At 36.8% G+C, this 15,143-nt stretch overlaps 3 protein-coding genes across 4 annotated transcripts in view; all 3 read left to right on the plus strand.

Annotated features, from left to right (window-relative positions):
* The first annotated feature begins 1,767 nt into the window (after positions 1 to 1,767).
* Positions 1,768 to 4,906, plus strand: LOC130071091 (mucin-2-like). Its single transcript, XM_056235707.1, has 6 exons — positions 1,768 to 2,080; positions 2,374 to 2,555; positions 2,803 to 2,864; positions 3,138 to 3,262; positions 3,430 to 4,260; positions 4,761 to 4,906. Exons 1-6 carry the CDS (start codon positions 2,005 to 2,007, stop codon positions 4,904 to 4,906), a joined length of 1,422 nt encoding a protein of 473 aa, XP_056091682.1. The 5' UTR covers positions 1,768 to 2,004.
* Positions 4,907 to 5,052: 146 nt separating this feature from the next.
* On the plus strand, positions 5,053 to 7,527 carry LOC130071056 (uncharacterized). Its single transcript, XM_056235668.1, has 7 exons — positions 5,053 to 5,399; positions 5,665 to 5,729; positions 5,836 to 6,017; positions 6,121 to 6,233; positions 6,815 to 6,879; positions 6,964 to 7,142; positions 7,307 to 7,527. Exons 1-7 carry the CDS (start codon positions 5,313 to 5,315, stop codon positions 7,396 to 7,398), a joined length of 783 nt encoding a protein of 260 aa, XP_056091643.1. The 5' UTR covers positions 5,053 to 5,312; the 3' UTR covers positions 7,399 to 7,527.
* Positions 7,528 to 11,943: 4,416 nt separating this feature from the next.
* The window catches only part of dctn1a (dynactin 1a), a 53,146-nt gene continuing 49,946 nt past the window's right edge, over positions 11,944 to 15,143 (plus strand). Inside the window, exon 1 of one of the 2 annotated variants that reach the window (XM_056235661.1) lies at positions 11,944 to 12,056. The gene's annotated coding sequence lies outside the window, so the exon portion shown is untranslated. Of the gene's footprint in view, positions 12,057 to 13,833; positions 13,854 to 15,143 lie in introns of those variants that run through there. The other variant, XM_056235658.1, reaches the window with a different exon arrangement.

The following is a 15,143-nucleotide window of genomic DNA, read 5'->3' on the forward strand; positions in this document are numbered from 1 at the left end:
TTTACTGATGAATCAACTGCAACCACGAAACCCCAATCAACCACAAGAGTTACAGCTGGATTCACCTTAGAAGAAACAACTATAGACTTCACTGATGAGACACTGGAACCGATAACATCATTCCCATCCGACATATCTACAAGTGTTACTGAAATATTAACACCATTTACAACAGATTCATCAGAGGAAGATTCAACAGAGGAAACTGAACTGTCAACTATTGGATTTACTGATGAATCAACTGGAACCACAAAACCCCAATCAACCACAGGAGTTACAGCTGGATTCACCTTAGAAGAAACAACTATAGACTTCACTGATGAGACACTGGAACCGATAACATCATTCCCATCAGACATATCTACAAGTGTCACTGAAATATTCACACCATTTACAACAGATTCATCAGAGGAAGATTCAACAGAGGAAACTGAACCGTCAACTATTGGATTTACTGATGAATCAACTGCAACCACAAAACCCCAAACAACCACAAGAGTTACAGCTGGATTCACCTTAGAAGAAACAACTATAGACTTCACTGATGAGACACTGGTACCGATAACATCATTCCCATCAGACATATCTACAAGTGTCACTGAAATATTCACACCATTTACAACAGATTCATCAGAGGAAGATTCAACAGAGGAAACGGAACCGTCAACTATTGGATTTACTGATGAATCAACTGGAACCACAAAACCCCAATCAACCACAGGAGTTACAGCTGGATTCACCTTAGAAGAAACAACTATAGACTTCACTGATGAGACACTGGAACCGATAACATCATTCCCATCAGACATATCTACAAGTGTCACTGAAATATTCACACCATTTACAACAGATTCATCAGAGGAAGATTCAACAGAGGAAACTGAACTGTCAACTATTGGATTTACTGATGAATCAACTGCAACCACAAAACCCCAATCAACCACAAGAGTTACAGATGGATTCACCTTAGAAGAAACAACTATAGACTTCACTGATGAGACACTGGTACCGATAACATCATTCCCATCAGACATATCTACAAGTGTCACTGAAATATTCACACCATTTACAACAGATTCATCAGAGGAAGATTCAACAGAGGAAACGGAACCGTCAACTATTGGATTTACTGATGAATCAACTGCAACCACAAAACCACAATCAACCACAAGAGTTACAGCTGGATTCACCTTAGAAGAAACAACTATAGACTTCACTGATGAGACACTGGAACCGATTACATCATTCCCATCAGACATATCTACAAGTGTTACTGAAGTATCAACAGCATTTACAACAGAGGAACATTCAGAGGAAACTGAACTACTAACTACAAGAGTTACCGATCAATCAATTACCACAACACTACAGTCAACCATAGGAGTTACTACTGGATCCACCGTAAAAGAAACAACTATAGATTTCCCTGCCTTTTCAACAACTGAAAATGCACTGGAATCCACTTCACCATTCACATCAGGAATATCTAAAAGAGTTACAAAAGAATCAACAACATCATTTACATCTGAATTGTCTACAAGTGTTACTGAAAAATCAACACCATTTACAAATGAGGAAGATTCAACTGCAGAGACTGAAATGTCAACTATAGGAATTGCTATTCAATCGACTACACTCATGACACCAGACTCAACTACAGGAGCCAAATCATTAACCAAGATTCCTGATTTATCAACTACAACAGGAGTGATTTCAACAGAATATACAACAATAGGAATTGCTGATAAGTCAGCTTCATCCATCTCAACAGAAATTAAATCCACATCAGCAGAATTAACCACTCATGCCATAGCTGAGTCCACCGCTATAGATACATCAACCAAGGCTATTACAGCAAAATCAACCATAGCAATAACAGAACGGCTAACAACCACATTCACAACAGAGTCCTCTACAGGAATTAGCGGAGGAAAGGAAACCTCAGTGATCACTGCACAACCTGAGGTAACCACATCTAGGACTACAGCAAATACAGACGGATCGATGACATCAGCAGATACTACCCCTGAGAGCTCTCCTTCCAGTGCAACCACTGTCTCGCATGAAAGTCCCCTCTTTTGTAAGTTAGACAAACCAACATTTTTGTATTTTGTGTGATACATAACAATACAAAATGTTTGCTAGGGTCATTGATATTTTTCCAGTTGAAAAATTTGTTTGTAAATTATTTATTTGGCATTCTACTGGAGAGAATGAACAGTCCTCCGTTAAATTCATAAAATAGGCTTTCATTATTTAAATATAACCTGCTTCTTTGTGTTTCATTCAGGTGACTTGGTTTTTAAAGAGAAGTTAGGCTATGTATTTGCTGCGATTTAGACTAATATCCATTTATTCATCCTTTGAAAACAGCACCACAATCTACAACACAACCACTAACAACTGTAGTGGAACTCACTACAACTGCAACAAAGCCTACACCACTTACAACTACGGTCCTTGTCAGATTTACCAGTGATGAAACGTTTGATCTTGCACTGCTGAACTCAACTTCCCCTCAGTTTACAAATCGAGAACAAAAAGTCAAACATGAAGTATGCTGTTTAGTTACCTTTCAAATACCTTTTTATTTAAGATGATGTTTAGTACAGACAAACAAAGTAAACAGAATAGAAAGAACTGCAAAAAAAAGCTAAAGTGCACTGCACTAAAATTGACATAATTGTTACAGTAAATACAACAACATTTTCATTACCACCATAACTCTTTATGTGCTGGATTTTTTCTATGTTTTAAACTTTATAACTTATTGTTTAACCTGCCTTTGTAACTTTCCTACAGTTTGAGCCAATCCTTAAAAAAGCATTTACCTCCTTCCTCGGACTGACAGTTATTCGGTTCCGGTGAGTATTTCTTTATTTCTTGTTTTGTGTAATCTCTGGAATACCTAGTCATTTCTATCTCTATGCAAATATCTGTGCTTGTTTAATAAATAGTGTTTTTGATTACTGCACCTGCTTTTATACTTCTCCAAGAAATATACATAAAACAAGCAACATAACATATTTTCTCAAATGCTATGCATCTAATTACATTAACTAAAGGCTAATTTTGAAACTTGCACACTATTTGACATAACCTGTAACAAAAAACGTTTGCTCTCTTTTTATGTGTAGTTCTGGATCAGTAATCACAGACATGAATTTGAAATTCATAATGATGGACATGCTCCCTGGGGATAATAATATCACACAAGTTATCATAAATGCAAAAACTACATTTAATATAACCAGTGTGGATGGTAAGTAAATCAGTTGATAATATAACAAAAAAAAGTAAATTATCATTAAATAGATTTTTTTATGGAGACTCTATTTGAGACTAATATCACTTCTCAATTGTTTTTTGTCAACCATAATTCAATCTACAATACAAACAATTATTCAATTTACAATAAAACAACATCAGTCTGGCCGACAAATGATGCTACAACTTCAACCGAACCTTCTATAACAACCATTACACCCACTACAACCGAACCAACAACAAGCCAGCCTACAGTTACAACACCAGCCCAGGATACAAAAAACACCCAGACTGCAACCCTCACAACAACTATATTTCACCCTGTAACAACTGTGATCCAGTCATTAACAACTTCACAACAAACTGAAATTCAACCTACAACTGAAACTCTATCAACAATGACTACACAACTAGCAACAGCTACAACCCAGGCTACGTTCTCAACATCTGCCCAGCCTACAGTCCAAACCGTAACCATTTTACAAACTACACAACCTGAAATCCAACCTATAACCGGGGCCCAGTCAACAATAACTACAGCACAGCTTGCAACAGCTACAACTGAGCCTACGTTCTCAACAACTGCCCAGCCTACAAATACAGTCCAGACAGCAACTATTTCACAACCAACACAAACTGAAATCAAACCTATAACTGAGGTCCAGTCAACAATGACTACACAACTTGCAACAGTTACAACCCAGCCTACAATCTCTACAACTGCCCAGCCTACAAACACAGCCCATTCTGTGACTACCTTACAACCTACACAAACTGCAATCAACCCAATAACTACGGCTATAACCCAGAACACAACAGAGCCTAAAACTTCAATCCAGCTGACAAAATTAACCCAACCTCAGAGTACAACTCAAGCTACAAATATACCTACAACCAAATCTGCAACTTCTGCAATCCAGACCAATACTACAACCCAAGCAATATCAACTTCAATCCAGTCAACAATGACATCAAACCCTGCGACAACTACAAGTAAACAGCCAACAATTGCAACCCAAGAGACAACATTAACCCCTTTAAAACCTACGACTACTGCCCAACCAACCAGCACAATTCAAGCTACATTTAAATCTACAGACAAATCTACAACTTCAAGCCAACCTATAACTCATTCAATCCAACCCACAACAATTACAACCCAGTCTACAGCTGAAACTACTTTTCAGCCTAAAAATACCGTCCCAACCACAGCTACATCCCAACAACTATATCCCATATCTACAACAACTATATTCCAGTCTATATTTACAAGCCAGCAAATAACTAAAAAACTCATTTCAATTGATACAACCCAGCTTACAAATGCTGCAACCCAAACTACAATAAATGCTTCATCTTCATCCCCTGATACAACTCTGGACCAGCCTATGATTCCACCTACAACACAGCCTATAGCTACGTCCCTACCTAGAGCTACTACAATCCAACCTACAATGTTATCCTTTACCTCACCTAAAATTACTTCAACTCAGCCTACACTTCAAACTATAACACAGACTATAGCTTCCTCCCAGCCAAATATAACTATGTTACCATTCATAACAACTACAAACCAGGTAATAACTACACTGGCAACAACTGCAACCCAGTCTACATCTTCAACTATAACCTCATCTAAAACACCAACCCAACTCACCATAGCTACAATCCAGCCAACAGTAAATACATTGAAACCTACAACTAAAACACAGATTATAACTACATCTACAACCCAAAATATTACAACTACAGAGCACTCTATGTCTTCAAGTACTAATGCACCAAACCAACTCACCAACATAACAACGAAGCCTTTACTTAAAACAACAGCACCGCTCACAACTACAGTCACAGTCAGATTGACCAACAATCAAACAACGACGACAACAACACCAACAACACCAACAACAACAACCACAACACCACCAAAAACAACAACAAAAATAACACCAACAACAACAACAACAACAACACCAACACCAACAACAACCACCACCACCACAACAGCAGTTCCAACACGCCCTCCACCAGTTGTAACCATAGAGATGATAATTTTAGTAGTTTTCACTTCAGATTTAGAAAACACAGCAAGTGTGGTATTTAAGAACCTAGCAGAAAAAGTTGAAACTGAGGTGAGTTTTAAGCAACCAAAACTCTTTTTTTTTTTAGCTTGTTTTACATTGTGGCTTGTTTGGTTTTCATCTTTAAATCAAATTAAACCAAGTATCTCACTTGGTTGTGATTTTTTGGTCACCGGTCTAGTACTTCCCTTTTCACACCAGTTCTTATCCAGGGGAAAATCTAACATAATAAATGCACATTTTATTTGATTCTTATATAAATTATTTTATTATGACACAATATTTAATAACATTGCCAAATCTGACTCTTCCACAGTGTAACAAAGTATATAAAGAGAAGTATGGACCTCGTTTCATCAGGGTTGTTGTGATTGCTTTCAGGTGGGTCTTTTTTGTTTACTGAACATATAAAAGACAAACTATATAAAATACAAAATCCTGATGTCTTCCACACTGCCAGATGTAAACTGTATGTGTCTCCTTTCAGATCTGTTAGCAAAACCCGGGCAGAACCAAGTGTACAGGCAGAGCTTGAATTAGTGTTTGACCAAACCTCCACTGAACCCATCCCCAGCAACAGTGAAATAGTGCAGACTCTAAAAGAAGCAGCTACAAATCCAAACTCAGGCTTTAACATTACGATTGATGTGACCTCTATTGCTGTTACCAGTAAGTTATTAGTAAATTACAGTTGAAGTTTGAGTTCTTCGATGTCAACATCTCTTGAAAAATCCACCTGATACACTGTTTTCTACTTTTTAATCCTTTGTAGAATCACTGCAGATAATTCCCGTGACCATCCTGACCGATGGGACCTTTGTGGCTGCTCTTTCAAGTACAAGTTCAACTGAATTTAAGAATAGGGCTACGATGATAAAAACAGGGGTAAGTGTGAAGTGTCTATTTAAAGGTGGGGTATGTGATTTGGAAAACGACCGGCAGATTTTGAAAATATACAATTCAAACGGTCCTACCTTCTTTCCTCCAACGCCGGCTCTGACTCCACCTATTCGAAGAACATGGACGCGCAATCATGCACGAGGGAAAACTCAGATGCGCGAGAGATTGTAATGACGATTTACTACTAATCATGGAACCGGCTTTACTGACGAGATGCGCATGCGTCACAAACTTTGAGTATGCGCACGACGGGGGTCACGCGCGCTGGGGGGAGGGGGGTGTGCTACAACCGTTTGATTGACGGACTTACTGTCCAATGATTCTGGTGGTCTTGGAAATGATTGGCTGGAGTTTTTCCGAGTCCTGCCCGTTCCACAGATGATTAAATTGCTTAATTTTCATTTCAGTGCTTCTAACTCAGTGGCTGTAAGTGGGTTAGGAATAGGATTTCAAGTTATTTTGAAAAAATTTACAAAAAAGAGAATCACATACCCCGCCTTTAAGAATTTTGGGTAACATGCTATGAAAAGAAAACTAATTTTGTTGAAACGACTCTTGTTTTGCAGCTTGAACCTTTTCTCTTTGCCGATTACCCTGTATCATTCAGCATCTTAACTGTAACAAACTTCAGGTATGCATATGCGTGTATGCTTCTTGCATACAACTTTTGACATATAGTTTTAATGAATGAATTTTGATTTTAAACTCTCTCTAGTGATGCCAGTGTAAAAACCATGAGTGTAACCACGATCCGAAACTCCATGGATCTTGCATTTGCAGCGAACAGCGCTGTACCCAGTAGCACCCAGATAGTGAACACTATAGTTAAAGCCGCCAAAAGCAACTCGATACCCTTCCAGATCTTCACATATGAAATTGTGATAAATGGCATAGGTAAGTGTTGCACTTTAATTTTGTAGGAAAATACTGTCTGCTCATATTAGTGTTTAATACCGTCATGTAAACAAAGATGTGCTTTAGATAAATTCCACATTGACAGTGAATGATAAATATTAAATACATTTTGTTTGTTTTGCTCTTCTTTCTTTGCAATGCAGTATTTTCATCAGCTGAAGTCGGCAGCAAGATCAGTGTGTTGAGCGCGGTAGTTCTAGTTGCGGTGTCACTTCTGGTTCCGTGGTTTGATTGACCATAATCCCACCATAACGGATTCCAACAGGTCTGAATGTTGCTCAAATGAAGGACTCGTATGTAAACTAGACCTTGAAACGACAATACATTGAATTTCAGCTTCTATACCTTCAGAACAGGCTGAACCATGCCTAAGTATATTCTGTCATTTGTTATCTATTATGAAAAAAACTCCATTAACCACTAACAATTATAGTTTCATGTTCTTTTTATGATTAGTTTAATCTATAAATCAAAGGGCATTTCTCTAAATTGACCAATGTATGGCATGTTTGCATTGGATGCGGAATTGGGTAATTGGAGAACTTAATGGTCTACCAAGTATTTTCTAGCTACATGTCAACCTCATTCTCTACTGAATACCATTGTAATATATATATATATATATATATAAATGTAATGTATAACTAACTATCTCTGTAATATTTTTAAAAAGCATGTATTTTTTCAAGGTTTCAGATAAACTCTGATAAAACTATTGGAATTCATTAGAGTTGTTAATTTATTTATTTATCAATAAAAAGCTATCAGTACAATTAGCAATGGGCTTTTTGAGAAATGTGTACATTATGCATCGATTCCGACTGCAGTGTTTATAAATGTACCTCAAAACTCAGGCGGATCACAAGTATTGTGAACAGAAGTTGTGTGCATATAAAGACTTGTCATGAGTCTCTTCCGTGAACATTAGTCCCTTACTCAGAAAGATAGATGAAAGAAAAGATAAGATAGGTATTTTCTACAAACCAGTTCTTCACATCAATGCATCATTTGGCTATATGCGTGTGCTGTCGGACAGGCTTTAGACTAATTGGGCTTGTAAAGTCACATACTTGTGTGTCGAAGTGACCGTCTTTGCAAGTCAACAGTCATTTAAGTCTTAAGTGAACGTAAAGAATTAATCCAAATTACCTGCTGTCGTTATTAATGTTAATCAAACAATAAAAATGAGAAAATCTCTCACTGCTCTTGACTGAATCACTTTTGTAACTTTAATGAGAGTTAATGTATTTCATTTACACAGTGAAGGCTATGTAGTTTTATTTATACATTTGATTATTCATACAATTTATGTAGTATTTCTAATTTCTAGTGCTTGACGTTTTTAAGGTAGGTCTATTTAATTTGTGTCTTTGTTCTATTGTAGTTTGTTGCTTGTAATTAGTTTCTTTGTTAATTCTTTATCACTTGTCTTCAGTAAGCTTAAGTTTTTTTACGTAAGCTAGTTTTAGTTTTTTGTGAGACTGAACCCTAAACCCTAACGACATTGGACTGACTGGCAACTCTTTTCATTGAATTATTTATTTGTAACGTTATGGCATCTCTATTTGTGGGAGTATTTGTGTACTCATCCCATGATCATGACGTGTTTCCAGTTCGTAGAAATGTGCCTCACAATCAAGGCGATGTTGCAAGTCGTTTGCATGATTTGTCCGGCTACATTCCTAGTTTTCAAGCAAGAAGGAAATGAATTTTCTAAAGATCAAGAGATGGCGATTGCCAAATAAATGAAACTCAACAGAAATGTCTGTCAGAATGGATTTGTATTGTTCCTGCTGTCACACCGTCTAAAGTTAGTGACCCCTCACTTTCTCAAAGATCAGTAAATGAGTACATAAACATCAGTACACTACATGAATATATGACATTTTTCTTCAAAAATTGTGTTTTACAAAAAAAAAAGCATTTTTTACTGCATATTTGTCAACTACCCGTTAACATATTAATGACAGTTTATTTATTTTTATAAACAGCTACTAGAACAAACTTTGCTAATGGGATTGTTTTAAACAAGTATTTACTTAGACATGATTAAAAACTAGGGCTGTCAAATGATTAATCGTGATTAATCACATCCAAAATAAAAGTTTTTTTACATAATATATGTGGGTGCATTGTGTATAATTATTTTATATAAATACACACACATGCTTGTATATATTTAAGAAATATTTTCATGTATATACTGTATATAGATTTATATATAATTTATATTATATATAAATATAAATATTTTATATATAAATTATATTTTTTCTTAAATATACATGCATGCATGTGTGTGTATTTATATATATACAAAATAATTATACACAATGCACCCACATATATTATGTAAAAAAAAACTTTTATTTTGGATGTGATTAATCGTGATTAATCATTTGACAGCCCTATTAAAAACACATTATTTCAGCTGAAGTACTTGTATTAATAGTGTGTGTCCGTGGGGCCACCTCATACATTTATACGATTTTTAAACAAACCACTTTTATGATTTATTTTCACACAAAATCTATTGCTCCATCAATGTTCAATGCAAACATGTGTATTATTTTCTGCAATCATACACTATGGGAGGAGTAAAATTCTCGATTCAGATTTATTTTTAAGTGTGACCGATTTTTGCCGATACCGATTTTCTTTCTAAGAAATATGATTGACAGCATACAAACAAAAATCTACTTTTCTACAATGCAAAATTGTATTTTCAATAAAAAACAAACAAGTAAAAAGATTAATAAAATAAGAACAAATAAACAAATGTCAAACAACAGCACAAATAGATCATAGATGCAATAGAATAAAGAGAGATATGAAATAAACACAGGCGGGTATACAGTGCATTCAGGTAAGAAATACTACAGAAATCAAAGTAGTCAAATGTAAAATAACACTGGATAGTCTTCATTGTAAAAATTAAATACAGATTATTCAGTTCAGAAGTTATTCAGTCAAGAGCAGAGAGATGTTCCTGGTCCTCTGATGGACCCGACAGCAGGAATATTAGGCTACTGTCACTTTAAGAGTTTACGCACGGGCCCAATATACTGTTACACAACATGCGTTATCTTTCTCAACTACTTGCGTTCCACAATGAATGTGTTTAACTCAATACTCGCCAGGACGGGCATTTTGTTATATTTGTTCATTGCAAACCGCTGAAAGTCTGTCAATGTCGCCAATAAACCTGATTTGCAGTGGGGCTTGAATAGTAATAATATAGGGGAGCGTCTCAAGCCTGTGCTGAGGTAAAAACACTCAATCAAAAACAAGAGAGACTAGTAAAACTACATTTCAGGAGCTCAAATGAGTTGTTTTTTCTGGTAAAACCCAGTTTATTTAATTGTCTATTTCTCATAGTGTGTTTGTGTGAGTGTTTGTTAATCTGGTGCTAGATCTTGAAGTGTTTCCAGTGACGTTTGTCTGGGAATGTTTTGAGAACCACAATGCAATGCTGCAAGACAATGAGTATTTGTGTGATTTGTCCGGCTACCTCGTACAGAAACCTTTCAAATGAGTAGGAAGAAGGAAATAAGATTATTTAAAGATAACGATTGCCTTATTTATAGACCAACAGGAATGACAGTGAGGATGTTTTCTCACGTGAACCAGAACACTGAGCTATATTTGCTCATTTGTGAATATGAAAAAATATGAACCTGTTTGCTGTCGTTTATATGTCCTAGTTAAGACAAAGGGTGTTATTTTCACAAATATTAATTATTTTATGTGACATTCACCCAGTAGGCCTAAAACTGAAAGGAAAGACATTGATCATCAGCTGGCAAATAAATATTGAATCCTGAATAAGTATTTATGGATAAGCGAACACTACTTGAAGAAAACTTCCCAGTCCACAGACTCAATTAGGCTAAATTCACACATATACCTCAACTTCTAAACTCATAAATAAGCTTTTCAAAATCTCATAGTTATGATGTCACAATTTCTATTTAGTAATTCATAAATTATCATTTATAATTTTCTATTTAGTAATTCTTAATCGGTATCATGTGATAGTTTCGATGTTTATCTCAAATTATTTAGTATGCCATAATTATGACTTTATAAAAAAAATAAGATTTACAAAAGCATGATTTTTTTTCTTATGTGGAAATGAGTTACACCTAGAAACTCGTTACGCGCGCTTTCTCTCTTCAAACTTTAACCGCAGTGTTAAACATTATTTGCGTGCATAAGATGCATTAGAAGGTCAAGTGTCTTACTTTAAAGTTGTTGTTGTTGTTGTTGTTGATGATGACTTTGCGGTTGATCGTTGTAATCCGATTTTCCATGGGGAAATAAATGAGCGCGAACTGCACCGTTTGTTGCGGGAAACGAACGATCACGTGACTGGAGACTGTTGTGTTGTACAAATTAAATAATAATAACAACAATAATAACCACAATAATATATATCAAATTTATAGGCATATAATACAAAAAACGAACTAAATAAAAGCCCTCAAATGATCGAGGTCACTCCAACTCAAATGCGTAAATACAGCCATCGCCAAATGGTAAGAAAGAATCGTACATGCTTTAAAAAAAAAGTTATGTTGAGTGACCCACAATTTTCTACATACTGTGACTTTATTTAAAATACTATCCGTGCGTTAATTAAATAAATGATTTAATATCTCTACGTGGCCGGAGGGCAGAGTGATCAGACCAATCAGCGGCGTCGCTGAGCACCACGTGATGCAATCAGGAAGTGACCGCGTCATCCGCTGGTGACTGACTGTTCCCATTCTAGTGTCCGGTGAGCGGTCCTCTGCTGTCATTGCCAAAGACCCCTTATAACATCCAAACATAAAAAAAAACGGGATTTCTTTTGTTTTGAGAAGCTGTCATTCATAGAGCTCTCGTCTTCAGGTAAGCTCGTGGTTTTACCGCTCGTTTCCCTGACAACAGAGGAAACACTCACTCGAGACCGAGCCTGCCTGAGATAATCGACACAAGTGTGCAGAAAAACATCAATACATGAACACATTCGCACACAAACTAAGACCTAAACTCGTGTAATGCGTTTCCACTGAGCACTGTCGACTCTTTTCGGCGTCTGAGCGACAAACCGTGATGTTTTCTTCAAACCGGAGCGGTTAGCATCACAGCTAATGCTAAACAACAGTCGGGTGTTGCTGACTGATGTGTTAATCTGCGAACTCATCTAGTTTAGCTCGAATGCATCATCTGTGTCCCATCTCATGTTCTGACACGGGAGAGAAGCTTTTCAAGCGAAGTGTCTTACAGTGCAGTCATTATTTCAGTACTCCTGTACAACATTAGTCAAGTATTTACTGTTTAACTCTGCCATACAGCACCGGTCAAAAGTTTCCTAAACATGACTATTTTAATGTTTCTCAAAGAGTCTCTTCTGCTCACAAAGGCTGCATTTATCAGATCAAAAATACAGTAAAACAGTGTAATATTACTCCAGTGTAAATCAGCTGTTCTCTATGTGAATATACAGTAAAGTGTATTTTATTCCTGTGATCAAAGCTGAGTTTCAGCATCATTACTCCAGTCTTCAGTGTCACATGATCCTTCAGAAATCACTCTAATATCAAGAAAACATTTATGATTATTTCTATGGAAACTATGCTGCTACTAGAAGTGTAACGATTCCCTCATATCACGATACTGAACACACGACACACTATTATTGCGATACTCAAGACATGGTAAAAGGTTAATAAAAAATGTAGAGTTTATTAAAAGGCATAATTTGGTTTTACATTGTGTGTGTGAATGAATAGTCTTGGACTTAGTGCTGAAACCCAAAGCACAGGACAATAGAGACTCCAGAATAACAAGATTCATGATTCTGAAGCTGGAAATACAGAATTATTTCAGATGAATATGATGATCTCTGTCACTGACTAGATTTAAAATAAATAATAGGCCACTTTTCACTGGTAACATCAGATATTTGGCATCAGGACACACAAATAATCCATATCGCATTTGTATTGCGATATATTGTCACACCCTAGATGTGATACATTATATATTTTTTAGGATTCTTTGATGAATAGTGTGACGAAAGAACAGTATTTATTCAAAATATAATCTTTTGTAACAATATAAATCACTTTTTATCAATGTAACTCATCCTGGCTGAATAGTATTACTGAATTACTGACCCCAAACTCGTGAATGGTTGTGTATATTGTTACAAAAGATTTCTATTTTAAATAAAAGAATCCTGAAAAATGTTTTCCAACACTGATAATAATCATAAATGTTTCTTGATCGTCATATTAGAGTGATTTCTGAAGGATCATGTGACACTGAAGACTGGAGTAATGATGCTGAAACTCAGCTTTGATCACAGGAATAAAATACACTTTACTGTATATTCACATAGAGAACAGCTGATCTACACTGGAGTAATATTACACTGTTTTACTGTATTTCTGATCTGATAATCGCAGCAGGAGAGACTCTTTCAGACGCATTAGAACTGCTAATGTTTGCAGATGTGGTTGAGCTTGATCATTCCCATCATGCTCCTGCCGCCGGGTTAGTCTGGTCATGTGACCGCACACCCACTGGTCATGTGACCGCACACCAGTGCTCGGATCAGCTTTCGCTCGGGACCCCAGAGTAGTTCACAGGGAGATCACCGTAAGCATGTCGGCAGCCAGGAGGAACTCGTGCACTCCCCGCGTGAGTAGCTCAGGGACGCATTCATCTCCGACTCAGATTTCACCTTTATCATGGTCATGTTATTATATTAATCATGCTGTTATCTGGTTCTATGATCTTTGCTTCTGTTTAATACTTGTTTCAGTGTATATATATATAAATATAGTAGTTATGAAGGAGCTCACCGATGCAGATGTGGAGTTTGAGCGGTTGATCTCAGTGGTCGGTCGTTGAATCCTGCAGCCGTCGCTCAGGTTTGGAGGACTGAGCCGTGTGTGTGTGTGTGTGTGTGTGTGTGCGAGGCATCATGTGGTGCAGCCGCTGGGCTCAGTGCTGTAGCGGGTGTTGCTCGTGGTCTCCTCAACAGAGGTCCGCTTGTGTCCTGAAGCACATGATGTCCGTGCGTCCTCATCTGAACACCAGCCGACAGTGGAGCTCTGAGCCCTCCTCTGTAACCCCTCCACCCGGGTCCTACTCGCCCCGCGGGCCTCGAACTCTCCAGCGTGAGAGTCAGGCGCTCTAACAACGAGGCTAAAGACTGCAGCCCCTAGCGTCTGTCGCTAGAGCGCCTATTGAGATCAGAGGAGTGAGGTTTACTCGCACTACTAGCTGGCCTCCGTTACGCATAGCAAATAAGAGTCTTATCATAAGTGGAAATGACCAACAGTCTTATTTTAGGATCATTCAGATACTATTATAGGTTTTTTTTTCTTTTTCAGATTTTATTTTAGTTGTAATAATTTAGTTGTGTTTTTTAATGTATATATGTAGGTTTTATTCATTCTTTAGGCATTATAGTAGCATTTAGGCATCAAGCTAAAGTAAATAAAAATATAGCTAAAATAATTATTTTATTTCAGTTTATGTTTATCCTTTTATTAATTTTAATTTAAATATTTATTAATTTTACTTATATATATATATATATATATATATATAAGTAAAATTAATAAATATTTAAATTCAGGCACAACAACGAAGCAGCGCTGCTCCGCACCATTATGAAGGCCCTTGCGGATGCGCGCATTTTACGCTTGCCTTTAAATTACCGATTTAAAAGTATTAAAAATGTAAAACCCTAACCCCACACAACTCACTCACTCACTGACTCACACACTCACTCACTCACTGACTCACTCACTCACTCACTCACTCACTCACACACACACACTCACTCACTCACTCACTCCCTGACTCACTCACTCACTCACTCACTGACTCACTCACTCACTCACTGACTCACACACTCACTCACTCACTGACTCACTCACTCACTCACTCACTCACTCACTCACACACACACACTCACTC

This window comes from Rhinichthys klamathensis, unplaced genomic scaffold (assembly GCF_029890125.1).
Source record: "Rhinichthys klamathensis goyatoka isolate OS25496 unplaced genomic scaffold, OSU_Roscu_1.1 h1tg000429l_1, whole genome shotgun sequence".
NCBI classification, from domain to species: Eukaryota; Metazoa; Chordata; class Actinopteri; order Cypriniformes; family Leuciscidae; genus Rhinichthys; species Rhinichthys klamathensis.